At 29.2% G+C, this 18,546-nt stretch overlaps 1 protein-coding gene and 1 pseudogene across 2 annotated transcripts; one reads left to right on the top strand and one right to left on the bottom strand.

The window, feature by feature from the left end:
• Positions 1-9,985: 9,985 nt before the first annotated feature.
• Positions 9,986-10,162, top strand: BDCG_16415 (uncharacterized protein; the record flags this gene model as incomplete). Its single annotated transcript, XM_045425655.1, has 1 exon — positions 9,986-10,162. One exon carries the CDS (start codon positions 9,986-9,988, stop codon positions 10,160-10,162), a length of 177 nt encoding a protein of 58 aa, XP_045274147.1.
• Positions 10,163-17,570: 7,408 nt separating this feature from the next.
• Positions 17,571-17,659, bottom strand: BDCG_16414 (annotated as a pseudogene). The gene has a single exon. The product of its transcript is annotated as a tRNA-OTHER (tRNA).
• Between the last annotated feature and the right edge of the window lie 887 nt (positions 17,660-18,546).

Genomic DNA, 18,546 nt, shown 5'->3' with positions numbered 1-18,546 from the left:
TGAATCTATAAGTACTCTGACAGAGCTCTGAAAATGTAATTTAGTTACTTTTTATAAAATCAAGAATCTACTTTTCTGATTAGAAAGATAATTTTTAAATTCTTTAATTTTTTTCTTATTTAACTGTGATTACTGTTATACAGTAGTTTATTCTTTCTTCTCTTTTTACTCTTAAGTCTTTTTTATATCTCTAAGCTTCTTTTTAATCTGTTATTAAGCAGCTCTTACAGTCTTATTTATATCTATTTACTACTTTATTATTTAATAAGCTGTCACTTACTTCATTCTCTTCTTTATAATATTTATCTTCTTCTATTTCTTAAGAATAATATATTATAACTTAGTATTTTTCTTACAAGTTTACTTATTCTTTTTAACTGCTTTAAAAGTTATTACTTTTTTATATATAATCTATATCTCTACTGATGAAAAGAACTATATTAATAATAAATTTGAAAAATCTAGTAATTTTATTACTCTATTTTACTTATAATATCTTCTCTTTTAATGAAGAGCTTATTATAGCTGTCTATTCTCTATTAGAGAAATCTCTTTATTAGAAGTAAGATTTTTTCTTATATAAATTACTTAGTTAAGATTAGACTGATCAGTGAGATTAGACTGATTATCAGAACTATAAATTTCACATTTAATCTCATTTGATCTGATCTCATACATTTCTTGGCGTGAATTCTGCTGAGACTGACTATCAAAAAAACATGCAAAGTAACTATATATCAGATTTTAAAATGAAACCATGACTTGAAAAAAATGAGAAAGTAATCTCATTTAGTTTCATTTAGTTCCATTCTTGGCATAAAGTTACTATTTTTAGACATTTTAAGGTTTTTTTAGACTATTTTTAATTTTTTAAAAAGTAACACTTTTTGATAACACTCAAATAAGATTTAAAGTCATTTAAAGTAATAAAAATAATTTAAATTGAGAAGTGAAAATCATGATCTCACTTGAAAAATGTGATAAGAGTAGACAGTAAGTCTCACTGAGACAGTATGAGACTACTATCTAATGTTAAAACTATGTAATGAGATCAGTTGAATTGATAATGAGATCATTAAAAAATCTGATTCTGGTTTCAGACACGGTCACACAGTCAGTCTAAGTGAGATCATGAATTTCATATTTAATTTCATTTGATCTGATCTCATACATTTCTTAGTATAAGTTTCATTAGAATCAAGTCTTAAAAAAATCTGAAAATGAATCATTTCTGAGAGAAATGATATGAAAAATGATCAGATTTAATTGAAGAACAGTGAAATAAGAGTAATTTCTCAGAATAAACTATAAAAGATAATCATTCTTTTAAAATCAGAATGAGACTGAGACTGAAGATTAAAATCAGTTCTATTCAGTTCATTCAGTAATTGCTTATATAATCAGAATTTGATAATAATTATTGATAACACTCATGAAATAATTAAATATATTCTTGTGTAAGTTTATTCTTTACTTTCTTATAAAAACTACACTTCTCTGATATACTGTGATCAGAGGTATTAAACTGTCTGATAATTTTATATTTTATAATCATAAGTTTCTTGATTATTTCTTCTTATAATTGCTCTCAGTAATAGTGATAAATATCTCAACTTAAGTTGAACTTTCACTTTATTCTTATCTCTGTTAATAAAATTGTCAGAATATTATATATTATCAGTGTAACAGTTGAATATATACTCTTAATAATTTTTTATAACTCTAGAATTGATTTGATATGTAAATTCATCAGATTATCTTGAAGATAGCAGTTAAATTCAGTTTTATAAGTATATAGTTTTGCCTGATTTTCAGTTGTAATTAATATATATAAGTTTCATTTCAAAGTTAGTATTATAGTTCTATATAATATGAAGTATTATCAAAGATCATTATTTACTAGAGAATTATATTTCACTGTCTTTATATCTTAAATATCTGCTTATTCAAATCTCTGATAGTTGATATTATAGTAGTCTTAGATTAATTTAATATATAAGTCTCATTTCTTCTCTGTTCAATCTTGAGAAGTGTAGATATTAACTTAATAGAAGAGATCTAGTAGAGCTGCTATAGTATAGTACTCTGTAAAAGATTGTTCAGTTTTGCTGTAATAATATATTAGTTTATTTCTTACAGTAATAATAGTCTACACTATAGTATTATCTCAGACTGAATTTCTTTTTAAGTGATTCAACTGCTTCTCAGAATAAGTAAATAAACTATTATATACTTATCAGACTGACTGTAGTATTAATATACAAGTGATTAAAACTGTCTTTATTATCTTATAAAACTGAAACAGTAAATCAATTATATATTTTAACTAAGTTCACTTTATATTAGAAAGTTTTAATATCTGAATCTTTTTCTGATCAGAGTATTGCACTTAATGATTAATTATCTGATATAATCACAGAGCTTAAACAGTTATCTTATATATTGAACTTCATTATATTCTAATATTCTGTATCATATTCAGTGATATAACTGATTTATTTGTTTATTAAATATTATGAAATTATTATTATTATTTAAAGAAGATATAAATTACATTAGTAATGTTTTAAATCTGTGATATTTAAATTATTAGTTAATCTATTCAAAATTAACAGTAGTATTATTAAAAAGCATTATTAAAAAGTAATATTAAAAAGTGTTATTAAAAATTATTATCTTTTGTAAAGTAAATGTAAAAGTTACTTAAGTAATTACTTTTATCTTATTCTCATCTCAAGAATCAGCTATCTTATTATTCTTCATCTCAATATTAAGATTCTTTATCAGTATTTATATTATAAGTTAAATCATATAAGTAATATAAAAGATATGATCTTATTTATCATTTTAGAAATACAAAGTTAATTTTTACTTCAAGCTCTTTATTATAATGTAGTTATTCACAGTATTATCAGTTATAATTGTAAGAAGACTGAAACTAATATCTTAATAGTTATTATTAATCACAGTTATTAATATCTCTGTTATATAATTCTCAGTATAACTACTGATTAATGATTTAAATTCAATTAATATCTCTTAATAAGTTCAGTTCTCATTAATATAATAACATGTAACTCTTATAAATGTAAGATTATTTATACTAGTTTATATATTCACTGTAAGAGATACTCTTTGATAATTCTTCAACTCTGATTCTAGATATTATATATTAACTTTGTAATGTATCTTGAGATTGAACTGAAGATAGAATTGATATAAAATATAAAGATTTAAATTAAGCATTTGAAGAAGTGTTTGAAATTCAGAGTTTTCAATTAATTGAAGAGAAAGATTCAGAGATATATATATATAAAGTAATTATTCACAGAAGTTATCAGATAAGAGTTATGAAATCAGAGTATTTGTCACGCTCCCGACCGCGCCAAGGCCCCGTTGCGGTTCCACACGGCTCATCGCTTCCATGCGGATGATTTCATCCCATCTGAACCGGTTTTCAACCACTCTATGACATCATTCAGATATATTATAGGAAGATCTGATTGATGAATATGAGAACCCCACTTCTATATGAGGTCAGCAGATTACTCTTCCTTGGCAATGAGGCACCGCTGAGGTATCACTTCAGCTATTCTCACTTGTGAAATGAGAGGAGAGTATCCGCCCATTGTCTATATAGAATAGCTAGATGCTGGCTCCTCATCAAAGAAGTCAGTGATTTGTTTTACTTCTACTGAAATATATATAAGAGTTACTGTGTGTCTTATACAATCTTCTTAGTGTACTAAGTATCATATCTGTGATATTCTTGTAATAATCTTGTAGCCTATGAGCTTGCTATTTAAGCAAGATAGTCAAGCTTATTCATACAGCTTCTCAAACAACTACCTCTATGTGATGCTGTTAACTAGTCACTGCTTTGATTCTATTATATTATAATTCAAATCACTCAATCTGATTACATGTTTAAATCAGTCAAGCTCTAACAGACTGATATGATCTCATGCACTCATGCTGGGACTGATCTGATTCCACTCTCTGAGAGAAACACTACATCATTTCCTAGAGCACATACATCTCTACTCTGGCAGAAATCTGAGATTCCTGAACCTGCTGCACATTTTGACATGAGCTCTTCAACCGCCCTGCCACCACTGCAGCCTCTACACACCTACATCTATCATGAAGATAGAGAGATTAAGATCAGAGATTCACTGAGATACAAGAGAAACATCTTGTCTGAATTCCACAGCTTTATCTGTATCCTTGAATGGAAATTCCGCCTTAATCTGAGCCAGTATAATACTTATGAGATATGAGTAATATACACTGTCAATCTTCTTGAAGACATCTCTGCAACTACTTGGGCCATTAAGAAGAGAGAGCTTGAGTATATCAATACTGTCATGACTTGAAAAGAATTCAAGAACTTTCTACTGAATCAAATTGAAGATCATCACAACTGTAGCTTCATGATAATACAGCAGTTCAACTTATTACATCAACAAGATAATGAAAATCCTTTCAATTTCAATGCAAGATTTGAAGAATATTGAGAGGAACTGATTGATGATTTGAATCAATTAAAAACACAGCTTTATCTCATGAAGCTGACTCACAAGGTGTGAATAATAATATCATAATATCAGAGTTCATCAATCAATTGCACTGAGCTTGTCAACCTGGCTTTCTGAATCTATTTGAATCATCAATTCTCTGAGAAAAAGGTCAATAAGATCTCTTCTAAGTAATCAATAACAGGATCTAAACAGTGTCATGACAGCTTCAGTGTGAAGAAAGTAAAGAAGAATTTCAAGCATTCTGATTCTTCACTCACTGTGAAGAAATATTAAAAAAGATTTAATAAAGATCTCTGTTTCAACTGCAGAGCTGATGATCACTATATCAGTGATTGTAAGAAGCTGAAGAAGAGAAGGAACTGAGAAGACATCTTCTCAAAGTCAACTCCTCTTCTGACAAACATATTCATAGAAGATAAAGAAGAGAAAGAAAAGAATTGATAATTCTTATATCTCTGAGTTCATGTTACAATCACAATGCATACTCTGAATAAGAAGATATCAGTGAGATGTCTACTTAACTCTGAGACAGATGTCAACTTCATATTCTATTCCTTTTCTTTAATGAAGGATTGAAAGAAGATAGGTCTGTCAGATCATGCAAAATTTACAGATGAAACAAAATGTCATCATTTTAACATAATTCAAGCAAAGTGTGTGGCCACAGACTCAGAAGAAACCTCTAAGAAGAGCAGTCTGCTTCTTCACACAGTCAACATCATAGATGAGAATGTCATTCTAGGTCTCTCATAATTGAGAGAAAACAATTCTCTCATTGACTGAGTCACTCAGATGTGACAGTACTGTCTCACTAATGAAGAGACAGTAATAGAGAAATCTGAAGAGTTTCATCAGAAGAATCTTGAGAAAAAGATTGAGTCAATATACTGTGTAGCAGGTGATTGAGACTTGGAGACAGGTGGAGAAGTCATCACTCTCACTGCAAGATTAGCAGCAGTATCTGTCATTGAAGATGAATATACATGATATCTCTTTACAGATTTTAAGAATGTCTTTTCAGAAAAGAAAGCAGTGAAGTTTTCTGATATCAAGATATAATATAAGATTTGTCTTGAAGACAGTGCAACAGCACTGTACAGGCCTCTTTACAACTTGTCTGTAAAGAAGTTGAATATTCTGCATAAATATCTTGAAGAAGTGCAATCAAAGAACTGAATACATTCATCAAAGAGTCTGACAGAGACATCTATACTCTTTGTACTCAAGAAGGATGATAGGCTATGTCTATGCATAGACTACAGAGGTCTCAATAAGATGATAGTTAAGAATCACTATTCATTACTGTTAATTGATGAGATGATTAATCAATTATCTGAAGCAAAGATGTTCTTGAAGATTGATATACAGAATGTCTATCATAGAATCAGAGTTAATGAAGACAATGTTTGAAAAACAGCTTTTCATATCAAGTACAGTAATTTTGAATATCTTGTTTTATCTTTTGATCTTTGTAATGCTCCAGCCATCTTCCAGACCTATATAAATGAGACACTGCAGGGCCTTGTTAATGTCTCCTGCATAGTATACCTGGATAACATTCTAATCTTCTCAAAAACAGAGAAAGAACACAATATTCATGTTTGAGAAGTATTGAGTCACTTGAGATAGTATTAACTCTATACAAACACTGAAAAATGCTTGTTCTACATGCAGGAGATTGATTTCTTAGATTATGTTATTAAGATGAATGACATTTCAATGAACAGGAGCTGAGTCTCCATCATTGAGAACTGGCCAGTGCTGCGGATGTACCGCGAGGTGCAGGTGTTTCTAGGATTTGTGAATTTCTATAGATGATTCATCTATGCATATTCACAGATTACTGCCTCTCTTACAGATCTGTTGAAGAAAAGTATGAAAGACAGAAAAACAGAACTGTTTATCCTCACTCAAGATGCTGTGCAGGTGTTTGCAGAATTGAAACAAGCTTTCACAGATGTCATAATACTGAATCACTTTAATCTCAACTTACTCAGTCAGTGTGAGACTGACATATCTGAGAATGAGATCTGTGAAATCTTTTCACAGTTGACACTGAAGACCTTTCAACATTGAAAGAATCAGAGAATAATCACTTCTGAGGAAACAGATAATGAATTATCTGTGAGAGAAGGCTTTTTCATGAAGTCTACAAGATGCTGTGAATGAAGATCAGTGACCTTCTTCTTCAAGAAGTTATCACTCATGCAGAGAAGGTATGATACTCATGATCAGAAGATGTTAGCAATTATTAAATTCTTTAAGATCTGATGACATTATCTTCAGAGTAGTAAGTACTCAGTGTAAGTCCTCACTGATCATGCAAATCTGTGTTACTTCTTGACAACAAAGAGCTTGACAGAATATCAAGTCAGGTGAGCAGAGCTGCTTTCAGAGTATGATTTCTATATTCAATATCATTCAGGTCAGCTTAACCCTGCTGATGTGCTGTCTAGATGGCCTGATTATAATATCATTGATGCAGAGAAGAATTCTACAAAAGAATCTCTGTCATCACTGCAGAAGAAGCTGGCTGCAGGGGATTGAGGTTCTCTAAAGCTTGAAAATGGCGCCGGAGAGGCAGCTGTGTGACTCAGTATAGAAGGTGAAAGAGAACCTGAGTCTTCATGAAGAACTGACACTGAAGATCATGAGCTTCTCATGTCATATCTTACAATCATTGAATTGACAAAGAATGAAACAGTCTACAATCTTTTAATCTGACTACTTTTAAAATTCATTGAAGAGTTATAGAAGAGGGACATCTCTACTGCAGCTTGAATTCAAAAGTTGAAGAAGAAAGAATCTGATTTGAACTTGAAAGAGACAGACTCTGAGTGAGATGATGCTGCTAAGGAATCAAGTCACTGATAACTAGAAGAATGTGAACTCCTACTGCTGAATGATTCAGTCTTTATCTCTCATAGCAGGGCAGTGCGCCAGAAGTTATTGAGAATTCATTATAATGATTCCCATGTGGGGCACTTTGGGTTAGAGAAGACTGAGAAGCTTCTAAAACATAAATACACTTGAGATAAGCTTCAGACAGATGTCAAAGAGTATATTGAAACTTACAATGTCTGTTAAAGAATAAAGATTCTGTGATATAAGTAATACAGTGAGTTGACATCACTGTCTGTTTCAAAGAACTTATAACAGAATCTATCAATGAATTTCATAGTTGACCTGCTGAAGTTGATAAGAGTCAAAGAATATGACTCAATTTTGATCATTGTTGACTACTTCATGAAGATGACCAGATATATCTCTATTCATAAAAAGGTTAAAGCCTCTGAATTGACTGATCTGTTTTTAGATACTATCATTCATAATCATGATGCTTCAAAATCATTGATAACAGATCAAGAATCCCTCTTTATCAGCAAGTACTGGTCGGCTTTTTGCTATCATCTTACAATAAGATGTCTTCTCAGTACCGCATTTCATTCACAGACTGATGGTCAGACTGAACATCAGAATCAGACACTAGAACAGCATCTTCAAGTATTCTGTTCATATCATCAGAATGATTGACTCAAACATCTTCTGATCACTGAATTCATATATAACAATGCAAAGAATGCAATCTTAAAGATATCTCCTTTCTATGCTTATTATGAATATAATCCTTTGTTATTCAGTGACATTGTGAACAATGTTTCAAAGAGAGAAATAGACAGTCAGAATGTCAGACAGGTACAGAGAACAGAGTATCTCTCAGTGTCAGAAGTAAAAGTGAGATTGAAACTTTTGAACAAAATTCATAAGAAGGCAGTGAAAAGCATTCATCACATTCAGAAGCAGTAGATGAAATACTACAATCAAAAACATCTTTCAATGAAGTTCTTGATAGAGAATCAAGTGCTACTTTTAGCAAAGAACATCAAGACAATGAGACTGTGTAAGAAGCTCAGTGAGTGATGACTAGAATCTTTCCTGATAACAAGAGTGATAAGTAAGCAGACATATGAGTTGAAATTACTCACAGAATTGAAATCAATTCATTCTGTTTTTCACATTTTCTATTTGAAGCTCTATAAGCAATGCTTCAAGACAGAGCTGCCTCAGCTGAATGACATCAAGATTAAGAGTGATACTGAATATCTTATGAAGAAAATATTGAACAAGTGAACATATTACAGCAAGCTTCAATATCTCATTAAATGAGAAGATTATTCATCATCAGAGAATTTATGAGAACTGCTTGAGCATTTGAAAAATGCTGAGAAAGAGATTGCAACCTATGAGGTGACTAGTAGAGACTGCTCTGTTACACATCAGAGATGTTGAATAAGAAATGTCACTTGAGACTTCTCATTTTTCTCAAAGGGTTTTTTAGAGATAATCTTGCAGTGATGAGTCAGTGTCTTGTAGACTCTGTAGCACTCTTCTTCTATTTTCTCTTAAAGGATTTTTTAGAAGTTTAATAAGACTACACAAGTGTAAAATTCCTGAAGTGATTAATAAGGAAAAGAAAGAGATATTTGAAATCAATAAAAAGATTAATATTAATCAATCTACAGACTACTACTAATCTAATGAGACTGCAGCCTGCTGAAAAAGTAAAAAGAGAGAATCTCAGAACTTACTTATCAATAATCACACTCTCATCAAACTCATTCTTCACTGTTGAAGTCTCTAACACTGATATCTTTATCTGCTGAGAAGTTAGTGCTGCAGCACTGCAGAAGAGCATGAGAAATGCATAAAATGTTAACTTATCAACTTACAAAGCATCTCAGTCATCTGCTTCAGTTGAAGTGAGATTCTCTTTAATCAGTAATTAATCTCTGTGACACTTTCAACAGCAGCACTGACTGATCTCTTCTTAAGATCAGTCATTCTGAGGTGTTTTTTCATCTCAGAGACTCACATTTTCATCTTCTTTTACAGATGAGTAAGAGAGATCTCTTCAGTCTTGACAGAATTCATCAACACTTGAAGCTCTGAGACTCTTGCTCTGTACTACTTGAGTACCTAGACTTCTTATCAGAATCAATATAATGTCTTCCTGTGAGATAATACTTACAGAGAGGCAGGAGTTGTTGTTACAGATATAACAGAAATAATAGAAGTGAGAGAAGAAGTGAGTGTATAAAATCCTCTTCTTCTTCAGCTGCTTGATGCAGTACAGATAAGTAGCAGTGCCAGTCAGAGACTGCACTGAAGCCTTCTCACAGAGAGAAGACAAAGGAACTGCAGGACTCTGCAGACTCAACTCAGCAGCATTCTGAGCAGGGCTCAGGCGTGCTGCAGGAGGGGAACTACAGATTGAGCTTCTCAGAGTCACTGTTTCTGAAACCAAGCTCTCCCCAGGTTTCTCTCTGAATGATCACACAGGGTCATACATCACTGTATTGGCTGGGGGGGGGGGCGGTGTCGCAACAGCGGCAGAGGGGGCAGGGGACAGATCAGACATAGATGCACCAACCAGCAGAATCATCATGGCCATAAGAGAAGCAGGAGGAGGTGTGGCAATGAGAGCAGTGCTCCCGCGGCTCATTGACATCACTGTCTTCAACCTGGCTTTCTTGACAGTCACAGAGACCACTGCCGCACCACAAAGATGTTTATTCACTAGAAAACATCAGAATAAGCCCTTGATTGTTCTTCAAGAATGATACTTTCATGCACTCACTGTTGCAATTGAGGGAGAGAGAAGAAAAATGTTTCACAGAGAAGAGGATCTTTTTGAAAAATCCTGTCACTACTGTCAGCTTTGTCTCTAAAACACACCACTTTTATAGGGAATTTCATATGTAGAATAAAATATGATGAGAGATCTGCAAGTCACTTATTAACTACATTTTCCTCATTTCAAATTGATATATAAGAAACCCACTTATCATGTGTTTGATTTGAATGAAGATGAGAAAAGAAAGATCTACACAGTCAGCAGAATAACTCATCTATTCCTTTGTATCACATGCAGCACATGTGCTGTCAAATCAGTTGATAATCATTGCTATATAACAAAGATAATTTCTAATTCAGTAATCTTGAGAGCATAGAGACTATGCTCTTAAGAAGAAGGACATTGTCACACTTCTGACTGTGCTAAGACTCTGTTGCAGTTTCACACAGCTCATCACTTTCATGTGAATGATTTCATCCTGTCTGAACTGGTTTTCAATCACTCTATGACATCATTTGAATATATTATAGAAAGATCTGATTAATGGATATGAGAATCTCACTTCTATACAAGATCAGCAGATTACTCTTTCTTGGTAATGAGGCATCACTGAGGTATCGCTCTGGCTATCCTTGCTTATGAAATGAGAGGAGGGTATCTGTCCATTGTCTATATAGAATAGCTAGATGCTGACTCCTCATCAAAGAAGTCAGTAATTCATTTTGCTTCTACTGAAATATATACAAGAGTTACTGCATGTCTCATACAATCTTCTTAGTATACTAAGTATTATATCTGTGATATCCTTGCAATAATCTTGTAGCCTATGAGCTCGCTATTCAAGCAAGATAGTCAAGCTCACTTATACGGCTTCTCAAACAACTACTCCTATGTGATGCTGCTGACTAGCCACCGCTTCGGTTCCATCACATTACAGTATTAATATATAATTATTTTCACATAATTTTCTTCAAAGTAGAAAGTTAGTATTATTAAAAATTATTATCTGATAGAGTAACTTATCAACTCAGTAGTAATTTTCTAATTATTTTTCTTTTATTATCTGTATTCTGATAACTTCAGATATCAGAAAATTTTTTCAGAGTTATAATCAGTTTATAATGAATATTTCTGAATAAAGTTATAGTAATTATAGCAGAGAGATAACTCTTCAGTAATCTATAATACAATCTATTAATAATTATTTCATAGTTCATCTCAGTATTTGTATTGAGTTTTTTATAAATTTCATGACCTGGAATCAGATGTGAAGAATGAAGTAATTATTTATTATAATTAAAAAAGAGTATTCTGTATTGAATTATAAATAATATAAACTTTGTAATTTACAGTGATTTCTTAAAGAGTTTATAAATCTTTAATAGAAATAAAAGCAGTGAAAGAAGTGAATTCAGAAGATATGATAATAATTTGAAAAAGATAATAATTTATTTTCAATAACTAATCACTGATGTGTGTAAGAAGAATTAATATAAGAGAAAATAATCTTATTTCTTAGCTTAATTATAATTTTAGTACTAACTCAGATTGAATATTATCAATGTATAAAAGTAAATAAATAATCTTGATTAATCTCTGTCATATTTCTTGAAATATATTAATATTGAAAAAGAGAGTATTACTAAATTATATTATTAGATAATATTATTAAAAATATATTAATATTATGAATATTAATATTGAAAAATCATTAATACTTATATATTATAGTGATTTATGAATCATGATAGTTAAATATATATATATATATATATTATTCCTGACTTGATTACAACTTGTACAATAATTTTTAAAAACTCAAAATTAATTTCAATTATTAATAATTATGAACTTATAACTAACTAATATAAAAAGAAAATAACTTTTTCTACTTATTATTTTTCTTCTCTTTCTCATTCTTCTTATTATTCTTTATAATTTACTTCTTATTCTTCTTCTTCTTCTTCTTCTTATCTGAGATAATAATTATCTTAAAATCTCTCTTCACTATCTTCTCAGAGAAGAGTTCTCACTGCTCTCTCTCAGTCAGATTAATCTGTATCTTAAAATTCTGCATTTTCTGATCTGCTGTCTCAGATTTCATCTCAGCAGTAAGTAGATTGATATACTCAGAGAGCAGAGCTGTCTTCTCAATATTCTGAATTATAAAGTGTATTCAAGACCTGAATAAGATCTTAATCTTCTTCTTCTCTGTCAGCTTCAGCTAATCAATTAGAGAACAGAAGTATTATTAAAAATCATTATCTTTTAATAAATAAAAAACTTATCAGTTTTGACTTCTTTATCTCTTACTTCAATACTCTCTCAATCTTCTTCTATTATTACTTATTTATAGTAATACTCTTCTTCTCTCTCTCTCTCTTTATCTTGATCTTAAATTATTCTCAGAACTTCTTCTGATCTTATCACTACTGTATAAGACTCTTCACTGTCTTCTTCTTCAATCTTTTATAGATGATGTCATTCATATTATTTCTATACTTAGTTCAGTCTAAATCTATCAGAAGTATTACTTAAAATTATTATTATTCTACTCTTTTACAGAGTCTCTTCAAGATATTATAACATGTTTTATAATCTGTCTTCTCTCACTGAAATATCTTCTTCTTCTCTCTCTTCAATCTGTAATAGTGCTCACACACCTTAGCAATTCACAGAATCATAGAATATTTAAAGAAGAATAATATAATTGATTTCAGTAAGTGTTGAAGAGAAGTGAAGATAGAAGAGACAGTCAGAAATGATATAATAATAATAATAATAATAATAATAATAATAATAATAATAATAATAATAATAATAATAGTGATGATAATAATAATAATAATAATAATAATAATAATAATAATAATAATAATAAAAGAGAGAGTGTATTGAAATATATTACTAACTTATTAAATATAAAGAGACTCAAAGAAAATATTAACAGCTTTCAGTGATGTACAGAAACAGCTACAGTATTATATAGTAATATTATCTTTATTTAATACATACACTGTTGATATTCTTTATATGCAGTTATTATATAATCTGTATCAGAGATACATGCAGAAAACAGATCTTTATTACTAGAATAAATAATTACAGTAATTATTTATTTTCATATTATAAAGATAAGTTATTTTTATTTCTTTCTTCTCTCTTTTCTCTTCTTCAATCAATCACTAATTTCAAGCTGATATGAAAACTATTAAAACACTCTCAGAAATTCTCAAATTGAAGAGTATAGACTAATTAAATTTTAAATGCAGAAGAAATTAAATTATCTTCTACAGATTTAATTACTCACTCTCTCTTAAATAAAACAGTAGTCACATTCTCTCTTTTTTTAATTAAATGAAACATAGTCTGTGAAAAGTGAGTACTATATCAGACTATAATAATTAATATGACCTCAGTACACAGAGCTGTATATATACAGTATGTACTGAACTAAGAGACTGTATGAATTACAAATCAGCAGCAGCATCTCAGAGAGAGCTGTGTGATATAAGAAAGTTATAATTCTCAGTTATATACACAGAGAGTGAATCACTGCAGTAAGTGTATATGTATTAAAGTAATACTTTTTAATAACACTCAGTCTCTGATATAATGAAAATAGAGTCTCTTTATAAGATCTGTTTTTATCAGAAGTCAGAGAATCTTATATTTTTCAAGATCATCTTTACATGTCTTATCTATGAAATCAATGAAAGAAATCATTAATTTCAGTATTCTATTCTTGATATTATTTAAGTGACAGCAGAGTTCACTCTGATCACACTTTTTAAGTGTATATTTTCTAATTATTCACAATTATATAGATATATACTGATTATTTATTAGATAATATTAAGATAATAACTCATTACAGCTCTGTTACTCTTACTGTGAGAAATACACAGTTAATAATAAATATTGTAAAGACTCTGAGAAGTGAGTATTTTAAGAGTGTTACAGTTCTACAATCTTGATTTTTTTTATTTTTATTTTTTATTTTTTTATTTTTTTTTATTTTTTTTCTTTCTCTTTCTTTCTCTTTTTTTCTTTCTCTTCTTTTTTTCTTTCTCTTTTTTTTATTGTGATTTTTTCTTATTATTGTTTTATTTTTTTTTTTGTATTTTATATTTTTTTTAATTAAAATGATATTAATTATAATCTATATTTAAAAAAGTAATAATATTTGATAATACTCTCTATTGAATTTTCAACAAATGAGTACTATGTTATAATATTATGTAAGTGAGAAATGATTTCATAATCTCATTTAATATCATTTTCAATAATGAGATCAGAATGAAAATATGACTAAGAATTTAAATATATTCTTTATCTAAGACTAGATTTTTATTTGAAAAGTAAATCTGAGATCTTTAATATTTGAAATAACATAATTTGAGATCAATGTGATGAACACAAATCATAATCAGAAGTAATACTTTTAGACAATATAATAACTGTAAAGTTTGATTCTGGTCTCAGACACGGTCACACTGTCAGTCTAGTTAAGATTACTAGATATTTAATATTACTATTATTTAACTTACTTTATTAATTTATATATATTAATAATAGAAGTAGAGATTCTTAATTAATATTATATATCTAAGAGAGTGTAAAACTGTATTATAAGCTTTTTAAGAACTCATTCTAAATTGAATAAATATAAATTAGTAGTAGTAAATATAAATATAATATTTAAAGATATAACTCTCTTCTTTTATACAGTATTAAATAGCTATTAAAAAAATCTCTTTATAGTATATATAAACTCTATTTCAGTTCTTATTCATTTATTCATGTAAGAGATCTACACTGAATAGATCAGTATTAAGATATAGGTCTTATATAATAAAAGTAAAAAATATTAGAGAAGGAAAATAAAAGAGATAGTATGAGAATTGATAATTGAAGTGAATATTTATATGCATATAAGATAAAGCTTCAGAGTGAAAGAATAGAAACTCTATAAGTTTCTCAACTGAGAATTAGCAGCTGAGAATCAGAGCTTTCATCAGAAATCTATAAGATGTAATGAAATAAATCAGTGACTAAGAATTAGAGCTTTCAGTAAAAATCTATGAAGTGTAATGAAATGATCTATCAATTGAGTGTAGTCTACTATATTAGTTCTCTCTTTTCAGAAGTGAGATAGAGTTGTAAGTGTGTAGTTCTCATCAGTTGAGAGCTGCTGTTTCAGATAATATAGAGCTCAGAGTTCAAATCAGATAATTGTAACTAACTCATTTTATAAGATATTATCAGCTGCAGCTGTGAGGCCTTTCATTAAGAATATCTTCAATCTTTTATTCAAGTTCATTGTCTTCTTCTATGATCTCTGACAGCTGTCAGTTAAAAGTCAGTTGAGAAGAGAATAAGTCAGTGATAGTATAGTGAAGTAAGTTTGTATAAAAGACATTATAAATCCCTGATGAGATGTCAAGATAGTAGTTGTAACTGCTTAGAACTTCTATCACTTTGAATTTAACATGATAATAGTTCAGTGTATGAGATGAATATATAATCTGTATATTTTTAAGATGTAATTACATTAGATCTTCTATCTTATATTACTGAGAAAGATCTTGATAAATATTAATTTAATTCTCTTAATCTTATTTAACACTTGCTATAAAGATCTCTGCTCAGTCACAGACATTTTAAAGCTTTATTACTATATTATCAGTGAGCTGAATTAGACTACAGAAATTCAGTATAAACTGTATAATCTCTAGAAAACTCAATATCTTTATTTAATAACTATGTATAAGAAAGAATGAGCTTATATCTGTTGAAACAGCGTCTTAATCATTAATAGCAATCTCTATATATAGAAGAAGATTATATTAATCATCTTATAAATAATTACAGAACTTATAAAGATAGTTCTTTATAGTCTGAATTATTTATTCTAATGCATTATCAGTCTCAGAGTGATAAGTAGTTAATAAACAGTATATAATCTTGAGAACTTGACAGATTCTTATTCAGAGAGTGTTTATAAATTGATAATCTCAGTCAGATACTATAGATTTCATCAAGTTATATATCTAATAGAATAAGCTTTGTAAGAAAGCTTCAGTGATCTGTTCAGTATTCATTTTATTACAAGATTTCAATATTATATCTTTACTTAATCAGTTAATAATAATCAGAATATTTCTACAACTCTTATTCTTAAGAAGATTAATAGTAGAGTTAATTAGTACATCTTATCAGATTCTATTAAGAATATTAAGCAGTTTTAGTAGATCTTTTCTACAATCTTTTTATGAGATGATAGAGAAATAATAGTTGTAGTTTCAGACAAAGAATCTGATACTGTTTAATATCTCAGATTAATAGAACTCTTAAGAGATTATTTAATATAGTTTATAAATTGTCAATAGAAGTTGATAAATTCAATGAAGCTTTATATATCTTTCACAGTGTATGAAGTTTCTTATTCAAGAATAGTAGAGACTTTCTCAGAATTCATTCAGATTCTCTTATCAGCTTCTAGAATAAAATCTAGATACTTCATACTCTTAACTTTAAAATTGCATTTATCTATGTCTATTAATAGTTCTGCTTCTTATAGTTATTATAATACTCTTTGTATATATTCTTAATATTCTTTTCTAAACTTATCAGTGAAGATGAGAATGTCATTGAGATAAGCAGATATAAACTTATTAAGAAAATCTCAGAGTACTTAGTTGATATACTTCTGAAATATACTGAAAATATTAATTAATTCAAAAGATGTAACTACTTATTCAAAGAGATTATATTATGTTCAGAATACTGTAAGTTACTTATCTTCTTCAATGATATGAATCTTATGAAAAGCAGTGATAATATTTAGTTTTATAAATTATTGAGCTTTTTCAATACATGTTAGAGTTTTATTGATAAGAGATAAGAAATAATACTCTTTCTTTATTAATCTGTTCAGTTCTTGATAGTTCACATAGAATCAGAGTTCTTTATCTGATTTTTTTATAAAGAGAATAGAGGCTGCAGCAGAAGAGTTACTAACATATATAAATTCTTTATTCAACAGATTATTAAGTGTTTTTGAAGAAGAAGAAGTTCATCTCAGAATATGTTATAAAGAGAGTCTCACTGTTATTATTATTATTATTCTTTCATTATACTCATATGCAAGCGGAGCTTATGATGAGTCCTTGCGTGATGTTAAATACAGGTCAAGTGTTGATTATACAGAAGGAAATACAGGTGTTGAGACCATGCCAAGATAACAAGAACATAGGAAAATACAAAGAAGTGACAATTAGATACATGCGATAATAACTTCTCAGCCCAGGAACATAGAGCAATTCATTGAAGCGATTTGTACACCTCTGTATTTATTAGAAACCTGAGGTGCTTGAGTTCCGGATTTAATGTATCCCCTGCGGGTTTCGAACCCACGCGCCTTGGTTTCCCAAGCCAAGGCGCTACCAGGTGGCCGCATTAACCATTCAGCCACCGGGGCAGAGTCTCACTGTAATTCAGAATTCTTATCATTCTTCTTTTTCAGCTTAATACTGTAATCTACTTCTGAGTCTTATAAGAGAACTAGATTTGTAATATTATCTTATCAGAAGATATCTAGATATTCATAATATTATTAAGAGAGTTTTATATGAGAATCTGTTATTATAATATAAAATAACTTTTCTAGAGCTGTTTTAATATTAGTCAGACTGACAGAGTAGATTATCACATAATTCTACTATTAACTTTGTCAGTGACTTTATCAGAAGTTCTTTCAGAGTATTTTATAAGTATTGACAGAGATCTGTGTCAGATTCATAGTCTTGTAAATATCATTCTTATGAACTCAATTATCATTAGAGAATATTAAACTTCTGTTTTAAGTATTTAATAAAATGCCTTGTTCAGATAGTCAGACAAGTTCTAGTATAAAATTATAGTCAAGATTATTAACTTTATATATATAAGTATCTTCATATTAATATTCTTTAACATCTATGTTTAGTTTTATCATGTAACAGATTTCAACATCTTTTAAGTCATTAAATTCTGTAAGAAGTCAGAGTTTTAGTAAGAGAATATACTGAAGATTACAGTGTCTTACAACTGAAGATTTAATCATTGCATAGTAATATAGATTACTATCTATCATGACTTTTCTATTATACATATTATTTATCACAGTAGATATAAGAATTACATTCATTACTATTTTCTCTTTAAATTATTATTATTCAATCTCTTTAAGCTTCTGCTTATAAGTTTGAGCAGAAGCTAATCTTTTCCCTATTTTAGTAAGATATCTTCATAGTTATCTTCTGAATCTTTCTCTAATGTAATGTATTTGATGTAGACTGACAGTATTAATCTTTCTTTTAAATGAGA

This window comes from Blastomyces dermatitidis (assembly GCF_000003525.1).
Source record: "Blastomyces dermatitidis ER-3 genomic scaffold supercont1.2, whole genome shotgun sequence".
In the NCBI taxonomy this organism is placed as follows: Eukaryota; Fungi; Ascomycota; class Eurotiomycetes; order Onygenales; family Ajellomycetaceae; genus Blastomyces; species Blastomyces dermatitidis.
This window is presented reverse-complemented; position numbering and strand designations above follow the sequence as displayed.